Source organism: Podarcis vaucheri, assembly GCF_965113315.1.
Source record: "Podarcis vaucheri genome assembly, chromosome: 17".
Taxonomy (NCBI): Eukaryota; Metazoa; Chordata; class Lepidosauria; order Squamata; family Lacertidae; genus Podarcis; species Podarcis vaucheri.
In genome coordinates, this window is record NC_138755.1 from 11,269,935 (window position 1) to 11,284,671 (window position 14,737).

Genomic DNA, 14,737 nt, shown 5'->3' on the forward strand with positions numbered 1-14,737 from the left:
CCGGCATGCAGTAATGCCCAAGAATCCCTCAACCAAAGTTGGGATGGATAAGGAAACAGAGCCCCCCCCCCCCGGTTAAGGCATCTGAAGGCATGAAACGAGCTTCACGTGCTGGAGATGTAATGAGGTTGAGGGTACGTTTTGTCATATGTGGTGGACTTGTAAAAGGGTAAAAAAAATTGGGAAATGATATATAATGAATTGAAAAAAAATGTTTAAAAGCACTTTTCCAAAAAACAGAGTCCTTTTGGTTGGGGATAATTCAGAGGGAAATTCCCAGGTGCCAAAAAAGACTATTTATGTATGCTACGACTGCGGCTCGTGTTTTGTCAGCCCAAAAATGGAAAACGAGCAAGGTCCCAACCAAAGAAGAATGGGAATTTAAACTGATGGAATACATGCAGCTTGCAGACTTAACATATAGAATAAGAGAAGGAAAAGAATGTAGACTGGAAAAAGACTGGAAAATGTTTACTGAATGTATGGGTGAAAATTGTGTTCATTTAAGAATGCTGGTAGCATTAAGATAAATTCAACAGTGAAAATAAGTTCTGATGGATGTAACAATGGATTACTGAATGGTTTATTTTGCGTAAAATATGAAGGATGGGTGGTATGCAAAATGAACCATGGAAAGAGAAGAAGGGAAGTCATTAAGGTTGTTTAAATGAATATTTTGAAATGTAAATCAGAAATTTAAATTAAAATTATATATAAATAAATAAAAAGAAACAAGCGTCACGCAAGAATACACCAAATGACTCCTGAGGATATCTAAAGCGCAACAGTCATTTTAACATTCCTGGCAGATTCCAGATTATGTGGGCAGCTTCTGCAAAATACTCCCGGCTTGCCTGGCTTCCTCCTTTCATGTCCCCAACTCACGTTCTCTTCAGCAAAAATTCTCCCAGCCAAAAACATCTCCCGGTTCTGCAACAGATCTTCCATGCGCCAAAATGAAGACTAACAAGAATCTGGCTGGATCAAGCCAAAGTAGATCCAGTTTCATGCAACACCCCACAAACACATCATTAAAAGCCACTTGAGCAGGTGCCCATCTAAAGCAGCCTTCCAGATGGTTTGGACAAAGAGATCCCGCCATCCTCACCCAGAACAGCACCAGGTCGAGGGGAGGGGGGGGACTGCTCTAGAACTGGGGATCCCAATGCTGACCTCACAAGCAAATTTGTTTTCAGACAGAGGGCAAACTGCCCATGTGCCAGGTCATCTTCTCGACATACCGTCAATTCCTTCCTCCGCCTCAAACTGTGGTTTCTCTTCCTCACCAACTCCGTAATACTCGTCCCCAAATAATTTCTGTAGGAAACAGAGAATAATCATAATAAAAAAAATATTATACCCAGCCCTCCCCAGCCAAGACCGGGCTCAGGGCGGCTAACACCAGGTATAAAAACAATTGATTGAAATACAACTTAAAAACAAGATTAAAATACAACATTAAAAGGCAGCCTCATTTCAGTAGAAACTCAAATCAAAAACTTTTTTGGGGATGAAAACAACACGTCTTCACCAAGGCCAACTGTCCAGACTAGTCCTACGTGGGCCAGGAAAAAGCCAGGGAAGTCCCCAAATAGGAGTTCCATCACAGAAGGAGAAAGGAAAAAGGAAAGAGGGGGAGCGGATCAAGTTGATTCCAAGCCAAAGGCCAGGTGGAACAACTCTGTCTTACAGGCCCTGCGGAAAGAAATCAGATCCTGCAGGGCCCTGGTCTCATGAGACAGAGCATTCCACCAGGCTGGAGCCAGTGTTGAAAAGGCCCTGGCTCTGGTTGAGGCTAATCTGACTTCCTTAGGGCCCGGGACCACTAGGGTGTTGCTATTTATGGACCTTAAGGTCCTCCGTAGGGCATACCGGGAGAAGGGTTAGACTAGACAGTCCTCAGGGTCCCTTCCAACTATACAATTCAATTCATGCGTTGGCTACTGCCTAAAGCAGTGCTGGCCCAACTTGGCTCTCCAGCTGTTTTGGGACTACAACTCCCATCATCCCTGGCTAACAGGACCAGTGGACAGGGATGATGGGAATTGTAGTCCCTAAACAGCTGGAAGCTCCTGCAGCCAATCAGAAGCTGTGCTTTGGCTTCCGAAAGTTTTGGAAGTCGTTTTGGAAGTCGAACGGGCTTCCGGAACGGATTCCGTTCCGACTTCCAAGGTACGACTGCATAGAATATAAATACGCAGTTGTAAATGTTGACAATAGGGCCCATGAAGGGGACGAGGGGGAAGTCTCGAGATTCAGAGTAATCTCTATATATGGATATATGCATTTGGAATGTTAGAAATTGATATTTGTAAAATCAAATAAAAATGATTTCTAAAAAAAGAAGAGTTGGCTAATGCCTAGAAGGCAAAAGCACTGCCCAGTTTCAAATCAATTCACTGAGCCATTTTCAAACGACAAGCCAAATCTACTTCCCTCAATTTCTCATTGTGGCAGGAGAACGGGATTCAGCTGACTCACCCTTTACACGGCCCTACCATTTTGGAGAGGGGCTGGGGCAGTGTCTCCTGGCTGCCAGCCAGAACCCTCGGCACTGGTATACAACATGCACCCACCTCCATCAGCTGGTCATGTTGGGTGGGATCAAAGTCCCCTTCGAGGTCCATTTCCTGGAAGGTGCTGGTTGCACTGCCGGTGATCTCACGCAGCTTCCCCAGCCGTTCCAGGATCTCCCGGCGCTTCAGGTTCTTCAGCTGCTTCAGCTCCTCCTGTTTTTGAGCCTTCTCCTTTTAGGGTGAAGAAAAGCACAGTATTACGGGAGAAGGCCGTTATTTGGCCCATCCGGCACCCGGACCTACATCTGAAGAATGCTCTCCCCAGGGAAGTTCGCTTGGCACCTTCATGCCTGAACCTGCCTATACTTCACTGGGAGTCCTGAGAGACCTGCTCCCCGCTTTGCAGGACTTTTCCCACCTGACCTGGGAGGGCGGGGTCTGGACTGACTCCAGCTACAAAAGCTGAGGTTGCTGAAGAGACCAGAGATCATCTCGGCTGTCTGAGTGCAGACCCAGGTCATTGAGCCTGAGCTTCCATTGCTGTCGCCCACCATGAACCACATTGACAGGAATGGCAGCAACAGCAGCAGATATGCTCTACGTTTATATTTTATTTCCTTGCTAATTATGCTGTTTTAAATGTGCATTTTATACTGGACTTCCTTTAGTAATGTTTTCTTTTGAAATGTTTCAGATACTTTTTGGGGTTAACTTTGCGGCATTAATTGTGTGTTTACCTTCTTTGCAATATTTTATTCTGAAATCTTTAACATTTTAGTTTCCCGTTATTTATGTTGCTTGGGATGTATAATTTATATTTGACTTTCTTCAGTAACGTTTTATTCTGGATTACTTTTTTGATGTTTTATTGTAGGTCTGTAAACTGCTTTGAGCTTTTTTCTGAAAAATGTGGTACAGAAATGAAATGATTAATTATATACCTTTAGGCACCATGCTAAAACATTCTGTTTTAACCAGGCCTTTGGTTGATTTGATTTGACACCCTATACCAGGGGTCAGCAACCTTTTTCAGCCGTGGGTCACTCCACTGTCCCTCAGACCATGTGGTGGGCCAGACTATATTTTGAGGGGGGAAATGAACAAATTCCTATGCCCCACAAATAAACAGAGATGCTTTTTAAATAAAAGCACACATTCTACTCATGTAAAAACACCAGGAAGGCCCCACAAATAACCCAGAGATGCATTTTAAATAAAAGGACACATTCTACTCATGTAAAAACACGCTGATTCCCAGACTGTCCACAGGCCGGATTGAGAAGGCGATTGGGCCGCATCCGGCCCCCGGGCCTTAGTTTGCCTACCCATGCCCTATGCCCTTTTAAAATGTGGGGGGTTTTGGGACGTGTTATTGGGCAATTGGTTTCATTTTGATTATATATTTTGTGATTATATATTTTGTTTTTGTTCTGTGAACCGCCCTGAGACCTCCGAGTATAGGGCGGTATATAAATTCTAATAATAATATTAATAATAATAGGCAAAAGTTTCAGCCCTCCTAGGCAGCCCAATAGAGCTGAACATTATCCCCTCGTATCTGTGCAGAACTCACTTTCTTCTTGCGCTCCTGAGTCTCCTGCCGTTTCTCTTTACGGCGTTCGTCCTTCCGGCGCACCGAGGTTGCAATGTTGCGGGGATAGGTTTTCATCTGGCGGTACAGGTATCGGAGAAGAGAAAAGAAGAACCCTTCAGCCTCGCGTTCTTCAGATGAGCAGAGATCCCAGCAGCACCCCCTTTCATCACCCCAGTCTCCTCACAGAGAGAGGACGCCCCTCTTGTCACTCATAACATAATGGCGCCAGGACACCAAGAATTAAGCCTAGCTTCCCAGTGCAGGCAGAGAATGTTTCCTCTCACCAACTGGGCCTCAGGCTCCTCAAAGCGGAAGTTGTACTTGCGCTCAAAATCCTCTTGCTTCTTTAAGAACAGCTCGCCCTCATCCGACGAATCCGATATAGCCAGCTGCACTCCAGGGAGCCTGTGGAGAAGGCAGAACATGAGCAGGAAGAGGGAATATAGCGCAAGGACAGTGTTATAAGAAAAAACTGCTTCTTTATCCCTTATGGGGTACCCAAGAGCCCGTATAGAGTCCTTAGGTACCATATTTTTCGCCCCATAGGACGCACCGCCCCATAGGACACACCTAGTTTTTTTTTTGGGGGGGGGAATAAAGAAAAAAAATTTATTTCCCCCCCAGGCTTGGGGGAAGCCTGAGCTTCCCCCGACCCCAGAACAGGCTGCCGCCCCAAGCCTCGCGCGCCCGGTGGGACCTCCCGCGCAAGGCTTGCCGACATCTGCCCAAAGCAGGGGGCGGGCTCTGCAGCTCGCCCCATGCTTTGGGCTGTAGGCTGCTGCCCGCAAGCTTCCTGAAGCCTGGAGAGCGAGAGGGGTCCGTGCGCCTGCATTCGCCCCATAGGACGCACACACGTTTCCCCTTCATTTTTGGAGGGGAAAAAGTGCGTCCTATAGGGCGAAAAATACGGTAGGTTCTCTATCGGTAGGAGAAAATAACAGAGGCCAACCAAAGAATATTGAGAAGCAAAGCAGCTAGTAAGCATGATCTTTCCTGGTATTGCTGGTGAAAATCAGTGAAACTTTAAGAGGAAAGAACTCTGTGCAAATAACTTAGCCCATGGACCCATGAACACCTACCTCTGGACCATGTGAGCATGAATGAATTATTTTTTAAAAAATAAAATTTATTTCTACCAATAAAGATGGGAAGAATAAGGTTATCCCTGGTGTCACTATAGAAGGCATACCTAGAGATTAACAACCTCCATTAAGTGACATTGTGTTAGACCTTGCCCATGAAGGTGCACTATTAGTGAATGGGGGAAGAGGGGAGCTCAACAAATTAAATTTCCTTTCCATCTACCTTCACCTGGATTGGGGACAGGGGGAGACACACCAGGGAAAGTTATGCCCTATCCTTTAAGGAACTCAAAAATCCATCCATCGGCACTCACCCATCCTCCTCCTCCTCCTCCTCCTCTTCCTCCCCTCCATCATCTGCCTCCTTGTAGCGCTTGTTCAAGATATAATCTCGCAGGAACCGCTCCCCCTCATCGAGTTGTGGGTCGTTCCAGTATTCTTTAAGGGGAGCCTGGGGAAACAGAGGAAACCCGAAATGAAACCCACCTCAAGACAGGGACAGTGCAGAAAATCCCCCAAAGGACCACCTAACAGGGTGGGATATACATTATAAGTAGGGCTGCCTCTGAAGACGGTTCAAAAACTTCAGCTAGTGCAGAATTCAGTTGCTCACCGGAGTAAGACGGTTTGAGCATATTACACTGATCCTGGTCCGACTGCACTGGCTACCAATTAGTTTCCGGGCCCAATTCAAAGTGCCGGTTTTGACCTATAAAGCCTCGAACGGCTCAGGACCGCAATACCTCGAGGACCGCCTCTTTTCATATGAACCTACCCCGACACTGAGATCATCTTATGAGGCCCTCCTTCATGTGCCTCCTCTTCCAGAGGTGCAGAGGAGGGTGGCAACATGAGAACGGGGCCTTCTCTGCAGTGGCCTCCCTGTCTGTGGAATGCTCTGCCCAGGGAAGTTTGCCTGGAGCCTTCATTATACACCTTTAGGCGTCAGGCAAAAACGGTCCTTTTTAACCAGGCCTTTGGTTGACCTGATGGACATCCCGTACCCTTTTAAAATGTGGATCTTTCCGGGGGGGGGGGCTGTTATGGGGTTATTGCTTTTATTTTTATTTTATATACTGCAATCTTTCCTGTGAACCACCCTGAGACCTCCGGGTATAGGGCAGTATATAAATTCAATCAATCAATCAATGGGGCAGACACATGCTTTTCTGGAGCAACGTGGGGAAGCGCCTGCTCATGCAAAAAAAATGTTCTGCTAGCCTCAGCAGAAAACCGCTCAAGATGCGGATTTAGCAGGACTCAGAAATTAATGGAGTCCAATCCTTTCTGCGTCGAGATGAGAGTTTCCATTCCGTTACTTTATTGAGGCGGCTGGAAATGTGGGTTAAACCACAGAGCCTAGGACTTGCCAATCAAAAGGTCGGCGGTTCGAATCCCTGCGACGGGGTGAGCTCCCGTTGCTCGGTCCCTGCTCCTGCCAACCTAGCAGTTCGAAAGCACATCAAGTACAAGTAGATAAATAGGTACCGCTCCAGCAGGAAGGTAAACGGTGTTTCCAGGCGCTGCTCTGGTTCGCCAGAAGCGCCTTAGTCATGCTGGCTTCATGACCCAGAAGCTGTACGCCGGCTCCCTCGGCCAATAAAGCGAGATGAGCGCCACAACCCCAGAGTCGGTCATGACTGGACCTAATGGTCAGGGGTCCCTTTACCTTTTAAGGAAACAGCAAATGGTCGGATCCCTTCTCCTAGCTAACTTGAGACTCTCAAGACCAAGACCAGCACACTGAGCGTCTTGGGAGAGGCACTGCAACCCCAATCATGGGCTTCTGGGAGTCGCAGCTATTTCGGAAGCCTGTTGCAAAAATCTTGTCTAGGTCTGAGGGAAACAGTGCCTTAATTCATTAGGAAGAAGCTACAAACCAGACAGTGGTCGTACAGAGCCAGATGCAGCTTCCCATTGTTGTGGCCCATTTTTCAGTGTCATCCAAAGCGACGGGTCCCCAAGCCCATTACATACCAGGTGCTATTTGACACCTACAGAAATCTGTAAAATGTATAAAACTAAACCCAACTTATGCTGGAGGTGCAACCGATCAGAGGGAACGCTTATACACATGTGGTGGCAATGTGAAAAAGTTAAGGGCTTCTGGGACTTGGTCTTTGAAGAAATGAAGAAAATCTTTAGATTTATTTTTTTTGGGGGGGGAACAGAAGCCTTATTGCTGGGAATAACTGATACAGATATACCCAGAGAAGATAAGAATCTATTCTTGTATGCTGTGGTGGCAGCTAGAACCCTGATCGTAAAAAATATAGTGATTATCTGAAGAAGCAATGCCCACATCTTACTTCTTGGACTTGTTTTAATTAACTTCTGTAAACTGATGTACGGTTAGAATAAGGACAATCAAAATAGAAAGTAAGTTAAGAAGAAGATTAAAGAAAGCAGATTAACATGGTTGATATTAGACCCATATAGAGGATGAAGGAAGTCAACAAAGAAAATGGGAGTCTAATTTAGGTTAATACATATCTTATTTTTGAGATATGTTTTTTGCTTTTTGCTCTTTTTTCTATTTTTACATTTATATATTATTTGTATTTTGTTTGTAAAATATTGTACATCTATGTGTTGTTTTACGTTTGTCAGCATATAAATTAAAATATATATATATTTTAAAAAATACATACCAGGTCCCGGAGCGCTTCCTCTGCTTGTGGCTTCTCCTGACCTTTTAACCAACTGATGTAGTCTGCCTCCTCGTGCTCCTGAGAGAACAGAAGAGAAGGTAGAACTGAGGCAACAATGTCATGGATTATACACAGGGCTGCCTGTGAGAACTGTTTGGAAGATTCAGCCGGTACAGAATCTGGAGGCCAGATTGCTCACTGGCTTGGGCATAGAACACCGATCATGGCCTGAACGCACAGGCTGCCAGCTAGCTTCTAATCCCAATTCAAAGTGCTGGTTCTGACCTATAAAGCCTTAAACAGCTCAGGAACCCAATACCTATAGGTCCGCCTCTCCCCATATAAACCATCCCAGATTCTCTGTTTATCATCCAAGGCCCTTCTTTGTGTGCCTCCTCCACATGTCGTCCAGAGGGTGGCAACGTGAGATTACCGTATTTTTCTCCCTATAAGACGCACTTTTTCCCCTCCAAAAATGAAGGGGAAATGTGGGTGCGTCTTATGGGGCGAATGCAGAATCCTTGGCTTCAGCGATTGCAACGCGAAGCCTCCGAAGCCTGCGCTCCGGAGGCTCCGTGTTGCTTCCGCTGAAGCCAGGAGAGTCTGCTCTTTGAGGCTGGCGGTGGGGAAAGCAGCGCTTCCCCCATCGCCCGCCCCAGAGGATGGGGGCAGCAGGAAGGTGCGCGACGCCTTCCCGCTACTCTCCAACCCTCCTGTGGGCTTTTGTGGGAGATGGGGGAATTCCCCCACCTCCCGCAAAAGCAGGCAAAGGCTGTGCGCTCTTTAAAAGGGCTCTGTGGCTTCTGCTGGCTTTTCTACGGGGGGGGGGGATTCCCCCACCTCCTAGAAAAGCCTGCGGGAGCCACGCACCCTTTAAAGAGCGCACCGCTCTTGGGGGCTTTTCCTCGAGGAGGGAGAAGGGACTGACTGGCCGTTTCAGTCCCTTCTCCCTCCTGGTCGAAAAGCCCGCAGGAGTTACGTGGGGCTCCTGTGGGCTTTTGCGGGAGGTGGAGGAATTCCGCCACCTCCCGCAAAAGCAGGGAGAAGGTCTTGGAGTAGCGCACAGGCTGCGTGCAGCCTGTCCGCTGCTCCCAGAACTGCGGGGGGGAAATCATATTTTTTTCCTTGATTTCCCCCCCTGAAAACTAGGTGCGTCCTATGGGCCGGTGCGTCCTATAGGGCGAAAAATACAGTACGTGCTTGTTTTTATCCTGTATTTTATTCTGTGAACCCCCCTGAGAACGTAAGACGAAGCACAGTATATAAATCTAAACAACAACAACAACGCACCACCTTGACTAAAGGAAGCTACATTTATCTGAACATTAAAACACATTTCAAAGTTTAAAGGTAAAGGGACCCCTGACCATTAGGTCCAGTCGTGACCAACTCTGGGTTTGCGGCGCTCATCTCGCTTTATTGGCCGAGGGAGCCGGCGTACAGCTTCTGGGTCTTGTGGTCAGCATGACTAAGCCGCTTCTGGCAAACCAGATCAGCGCACGGAAACGCCGTTTACCTTCCCACCTATTTATCTACTTGGACTTTGACTGCTAGGTTGGCAGGAGCAGGGACCCAGCAATGGGCGCTCACCCCATCACAGGGATTCGAACCGCCGACCTTCTGATCGACAAGCCCTAGGCTCAGTGGTTTACACCACAGCGCCACCTGCGTGCCTATTTCAAAGTTTAGTGGCTATTAAAATATGTATACCCATCGTTCAGCCCCTCACCTCCTGCTTCCTGTTAAGAAAGCTGTCTTCACCAGGGCCACCAAAAGCCAGGTATCACCAGGGTCACCTTACAGCATGACTGCTGATGCTCACGCTTGAATTTTGGAGCATCACCAGGAAAGCAACTTCTACTGCTATAGGACGGTGAAGGAGTCGCCACCCTTAGCCTTTCAATTTGAGGCATCTCAAACACACACACCTTCTCCTCTTTACTTTTGGGCCGTTTCTGCAGCAAGGATGTCGAGCTTCCACCTTCATCATCATCTTCATCACTGTCAGCCACAAACTTTTGGAAGCTGCATAGTGGGGTGGGGAGGGCAAAGCCGGGTTTAGAAAGAGTGTTAAAAACTCAGATATACAGTGGTACCGCTGGTTACAGATTTAATTCATTTTGGGGTGCCACGTGCACCCCAAAAAAATCTGTAACTAGAGGTTTTGCTTCTGTGCATGCGCATGGTGCACAGGGACAGTCAACACAGATCAGGCATAGGCAAACTTGGCCCTCCAGATGTTTTGGGACTACAACTCCCATTATCCCTGACTACTGGTCCTGTTAGCTAGGGATGATGGGAGTTGGGATGATGGGAAAAGCCCAGCTCAGGAGAAGGGAAGGAGCCCATTCTCAGTCTCAGAATCTGTTTTCTGAAAACAACAACAACAATGCTGCTGTGCACGTGCAGTGATCCCCCCACCCACAAACACATTATGTAATGGCAGCATACTCCCCCCCATGTATGGCATTTGGGAATGGAGCCTGATCCCTCGTGCACCTCATTACTGGAAAAAGATGGCACACGCAAAGAGGAATGTCAAAAGTGGGGTGGGGAGATATTGTCCACAAGCCTGTTATGTTGACGAGTCGGGCTCTCCCCTCCAGCACAGTTCTCAGCTCACCTCTCCTTAAGCTGCTTCTGCTCTTCTACGTAACTCTGAAAAATTGGGGGGGAGGGAAGGGAGAAGGTTAATACCCCGTGCCACAACTGTGCACCTTTCCTAGAATGGGCCAGGAATTCCCTTGGCCAGAAACAGCACAATTTTCCAATATCTCATGGTGCAACTGATGCACCAAGCCCCAGTTCACGATACGATATGATAATCTTTATTGTCATTGTCCCATACAGAACAACAAAACTGAAAAAATCTACATCAAACATTCAAAAACCAACAAACCTACTATCCCTGCTATCCTAGCCTGGTTAACCCCCTAAAAACTCTGATACCCCATAATTAAATACAATATACTCCCACAGAGACTACCTTACACTGCATTTAAAACCAAAATCACATCTTGATAAAAACTGTTTCTCAGGCGGGGATCTCCAGGGATCTCCAGATTCCCAGCCTCACCTTTCTGTTTTTAACTGGTTCTCCTTCATCGTTTTCTTCATCTTCATATTTCCTGTAGGAAAAGAGGGATAGTGAGTTGACCGTTCCATCCTGTACAACGCAAGGAAGCGTGTGTTTTTTAAAATGCATCTTAATTAACTTTTGAGACGACAGCTATAAAAAGTCAGTAAGATGTATAAATCAGAGGAAAAGGGGGGGGGCGACCCTAAGTGTAGCCGTGACTGAGTGAAGCGCAGAGATTGTTTGCATCATCTTCTTCACCTTCAATATTAAGAAACAAACGCGGAGCGATGGAAGGGAACTCGCATTAGAATGAAATGAGATCAAATGCTATCATCACCAACAATATACAGTGGTGCCCCGCAAGACGAATGCCTCGCAAGACGGAAAACTCACTAGACGAAAGGGTTTTCCGTTTTGGAGGTGCTTCGCAAAACGAATCTCCTATGGGCTTGCTTCGCAAGACGAAAATGTCTTGCGAGTTCCTGCGGTTTTTTTTTTCCTTTCCCCCCCTTTTTCTAAGCCGCTAAGCCGCTTATCAGCTGATCCGATAAGCTGATAAGCCGCTAAAAGCCGCTAATAGTGCTAATCCGCTAATCCTTCAATGGGCTTGCTTCGCAAGACAAAAAAACCGCTAGACGAAGAGAATCACAGAACGGATTCTTTTCGTCTTGCGAGGCACCACTGTAAAAATCAAGCGAAAGGGACAGTAAGAAACGTATCTAGGCCAGGCAAAAGAATAATCTGTCAGGGGGGAGGCAAGCGCCCCCTCCAAAGCAAGTCTCACACAGAGGAGAGGGGTGCTGTTCCCTCCATCTTTGAATCTCTGCTGGACATGAACTGATGGACAGAGGGAGGAGATATTTGTTTTTTATAATACTTTTTATTGGTTTTTACATATATTTTCTTACATAACACCACAGTGTACAAAAGTGAATAAAACATTTGGCTTCATGAGCCTGCGATTTCCCCCCTCCCTGATCGGTGATTTTCAAACCTATTCTCTATGTACTGCATTTTCTTACATAGCTTATTGCTATTAGATCATAATCTTGTTGACCTACTAAATTAACTGTAATAAATAATAAATTTAACCTTACGAACTTCTTGTAACCCTACTAGCGATGTTAGTTGTTTGCAGTTGTCTTTCAAATGTAACACAAATTTATTCTAGACTTTCAGAAAAGTCGGATCCTGGTGGTTCCGGATTTTTCCAGTCAGTTTTGCCAATTTGGCATAGTCCAGTAATTTCATCAGCCACTCTTCTTTTGGTTGGTAAATCTTATTGTTTCCATCTTTGGGCTAATAACATTCTTGCTGCAGTTGTTGCCTATAAAAACAATGTTTTATCCTGTTTATATATTTCTCAGCCTACTATACTTAATAGTAAAGGCTTGTGGGGGTTTTTATAAACATATATTTTAAAAAAAATTAAATTAAATTTCATTATATATCATTTCCCAGAAGGTCTTCACCTTCTTACAGGTCCAGAGGGAGGAGATATTGGTGGTACTGCTGAAAGGGTGGCAGCGCTAAGGGAGGTAGATGGGTATAAAGAAGGAGAATGTTAGCCGCTTTGAGACTCCTTAAAAGGGAGTGAAAGGCGGGATATCAAATCCAAACTCTTCTTCTCTTCTTCTGTCTGCACAGACTCATGTTCAGTTTGTGAACCAGGTTCTGTGTCAGGTAACTTTGCTAAGTCTTTCAAGTTGTCCGCCTCCAAGGCAGAGTTCAGGTCTGCTATGGAGTCTGGTCTTGGGAGAAAAGCAATGACAAACCTAGATAGCATCTTAAAAAGCAGAGACATCACCTTGCCAACAAAGGACCGTATAGTTAAAGCTATGGTTTTCCCAGTAGTGATGTATGGAAGTGAGAGCTGGACCATAAAGAAGGCTGACTGCCGAAGAATTGATGCTTTTGAATTATGGTGCTGGAGGAGACTCTTGAGAGTCCCATGGACTGCAAGAAGATCAAACCTCTCCATTCTGAAGGAAATCAGCCCTGAGTGCTCACTGGAAGGACAGATCCTGAAGCTGAGGCTCCAATACTTTGGCCACCTCATGAGAAGAGAAGACTCCCTGGAAAAGACCCTGATGCTGGGAAAGATGGAGGGCACAAGGAGAAGGGGACGACAGAGGACGAGATGGTTGGACAGTGTTCTCAAAGCTACCAGCATGAGTTTGACCAAACTGAGGGAGGCAGTGGAAGACAGGAGTGTCTGGTCCATGGGGCCTGGTCCATGGGGTCAAGAAGAGTCAGACACAACTAAAAAACAACAACATGGAGTCCAGGGAACCAGGACCACTGCCACGACAAGCAAATGGCAAGGGCGGTAGTAGCAATTCTAGGAAGTATCAGCTGCCCCCTCCCCAAGCTGCACAACAGGGGAAGGTATCTTGGAACACTCCCTTCCCCTTTTTATGGAAAGTTCAGCTTCCCATAAGCACAGCCTGCCAACGAAAGAGATGTTCCGTAATATCAAATATTATCTGCGCATCTCAGCCCACGGAAACAACGTTTTCCGAATTAGGTGGGAAACGATACAAATTTCACCTTTTATAAAGGAAATTTTGAACTACCAAAAGGACTTGGGCATGGAGCTACCCTTTTCAGAGTGCTGTTGGCCTTCCAGCTGATGAAGCATCTTGGAAGATAACTCCCCAGTTTCCTTGACGTAGCAACTTTTTGGGAAGAAAGGATGCAGGTCTAAGGCTCACATCTTTGCCCTCTCTCTTTTTAAATCGTTTCGTACCGTTTCTTACGAATTTGCAAGCCTGAGAGGTATCTTTACACTAGTATTGTGTATGGACTGTGGCTAAATATTAATTATTATTATTATTATTATTATTATTATTATTATTATTATTATTATTATTATTACCACTACTACTACTCCTATTATTATTCTACCCAGCCCATCTGGCTGAGTTGGAGCAGGGTAGCCAGAAGATCTGAACTACCCATTGATCTGAACCACCCATTCCCACTTTTGACCGCACGTATGTAGTGACCCAGTGACTGAATAAGACAGAACAACTTATTCATGTGTTCCACGAGATAAGCATTGCCATCGTTAAAGGCCAACAACATGGGCAGCTTCATCCTAACATTTGTTCCCCACCCCAAGTAACGTGACTGAGTACAGTGATACCTTGGTTCTCAAACTTAACCCGTTCCGGAAGTCCGTTCCAAAACCAAAGCATTCCAAAACCAAGGTGCGCTTTCCCATAGAAAGTAATGCAAAGTGGATTAATCTGTTCCAGACTTTTAAAAACAACCCCTAAACCAGCAATTTAACATGAATTTTACTATCTAACGAAAATGAAAGCAATAAACAATGTACTGCAGTCACACAATCAATCAATCAGTAGCTGAACTGGGTTCCACACAGTCACAAAAACAAAAAGAGCTGCAAAAACAAAAACGCAAAATAAATAGCAAAAACAGACAGACCTCAGCGTAACGCTCAAAACGGAAGTGTGGCACTCAAAACGGAGCACGTTCAACTTCTGAAAAAAGTTTGCAAACCAGAACACTTACTTCCGGGTTGGCAGTGTTTGGGTTCCAAGTTGTTTGAGTACCAAGGCGTTTGAGATTCAAGGTACCACTGTAATAACAGTTCAAGATTCAAGACCCCCAAGTTAGGGGTTTAACACGGCAGGCGCCCTGATTTTCATGTCTTACCCTGCCTTGTCCAGAATGACCTTCCTCTCATAGTCCTTCAGAAACATGGGCTTTTCTTTCTTCCTGGGGGGCGGCTTCTCGCCTTCGCTATCCGAAGAAGAATCTGCTGGCAAAAGCAATCATAGATGATCCAA

General features: G+C 45.9%; 2 protein-coding genes across 3 annotated transcripts in view; both read right to left on the minus strand.

Annotated features, from left to right (window-relative positions):
• Positions 1 to 14,737, minus strand: part of AP1M2 (adaptor related protein complex 1 subunit mu 2) — a 122,417-nt gene that overhangs the window by 74,002 nt on the left and 33,678 nt on the right. The window lies entirely within an intron of this gene.
• The window catches only part of KRI1 (KRI1 homolog), a 28,028-nt gene that overhangs the window by 10,041 nt on the left and 3,250 nt on the right, over positions 1 to 14,737 (minus strand). Inside the window, exons 4-13 of one of the 2 annotated variants that reach the window (XM_082204778.1) lie at positions 14,604 to 14,706; positions 10,920 to 10,971; positions 10,467 to 10,501; positions 9,772 to 9,868; positions 7,844 to 7,921; positions 5,507 to 5,643; positions 4,395 to 4,515; positions 4,090 to 4,185; positions 2,577 to 2,747; positions 1,242 to 1,317 (exon numbers count right to left, since the gene is read on the minus strand). In XM_082204778.1, the coding sequence (XP_082060904.1) occupies positions 1,242 to 1,317; positions 2,577 to 2,747; positions 4,090 to 4,185; positions 4,395 to 4,515; positions 5,507 to 5,643; positions 7,844 to 7,921; positions 9,772 to 9,868; positions 10,467 to 10,501; positions 10,920 to 10,971; positions 14,604 to 14,706 (966 nt within the window). Of the gene's footprint in view, positions 1 to 1,241; positions 1,318 to 2,576; positions 2,748 to 4,089; positions 4,186 to 4,394; positions 4,516 to 5,506; positions 5,644 to 7,843; positions 7,922 to 9,771; positions 9,869 to 10,466; positions 10,502 to 10,919; positions 10,972 to 14,603; positions 14,710 to 14,737 lie in introns of both variants that reach the window. The other variant, XM_082204777.1, reaches the window with a different exon arrangement.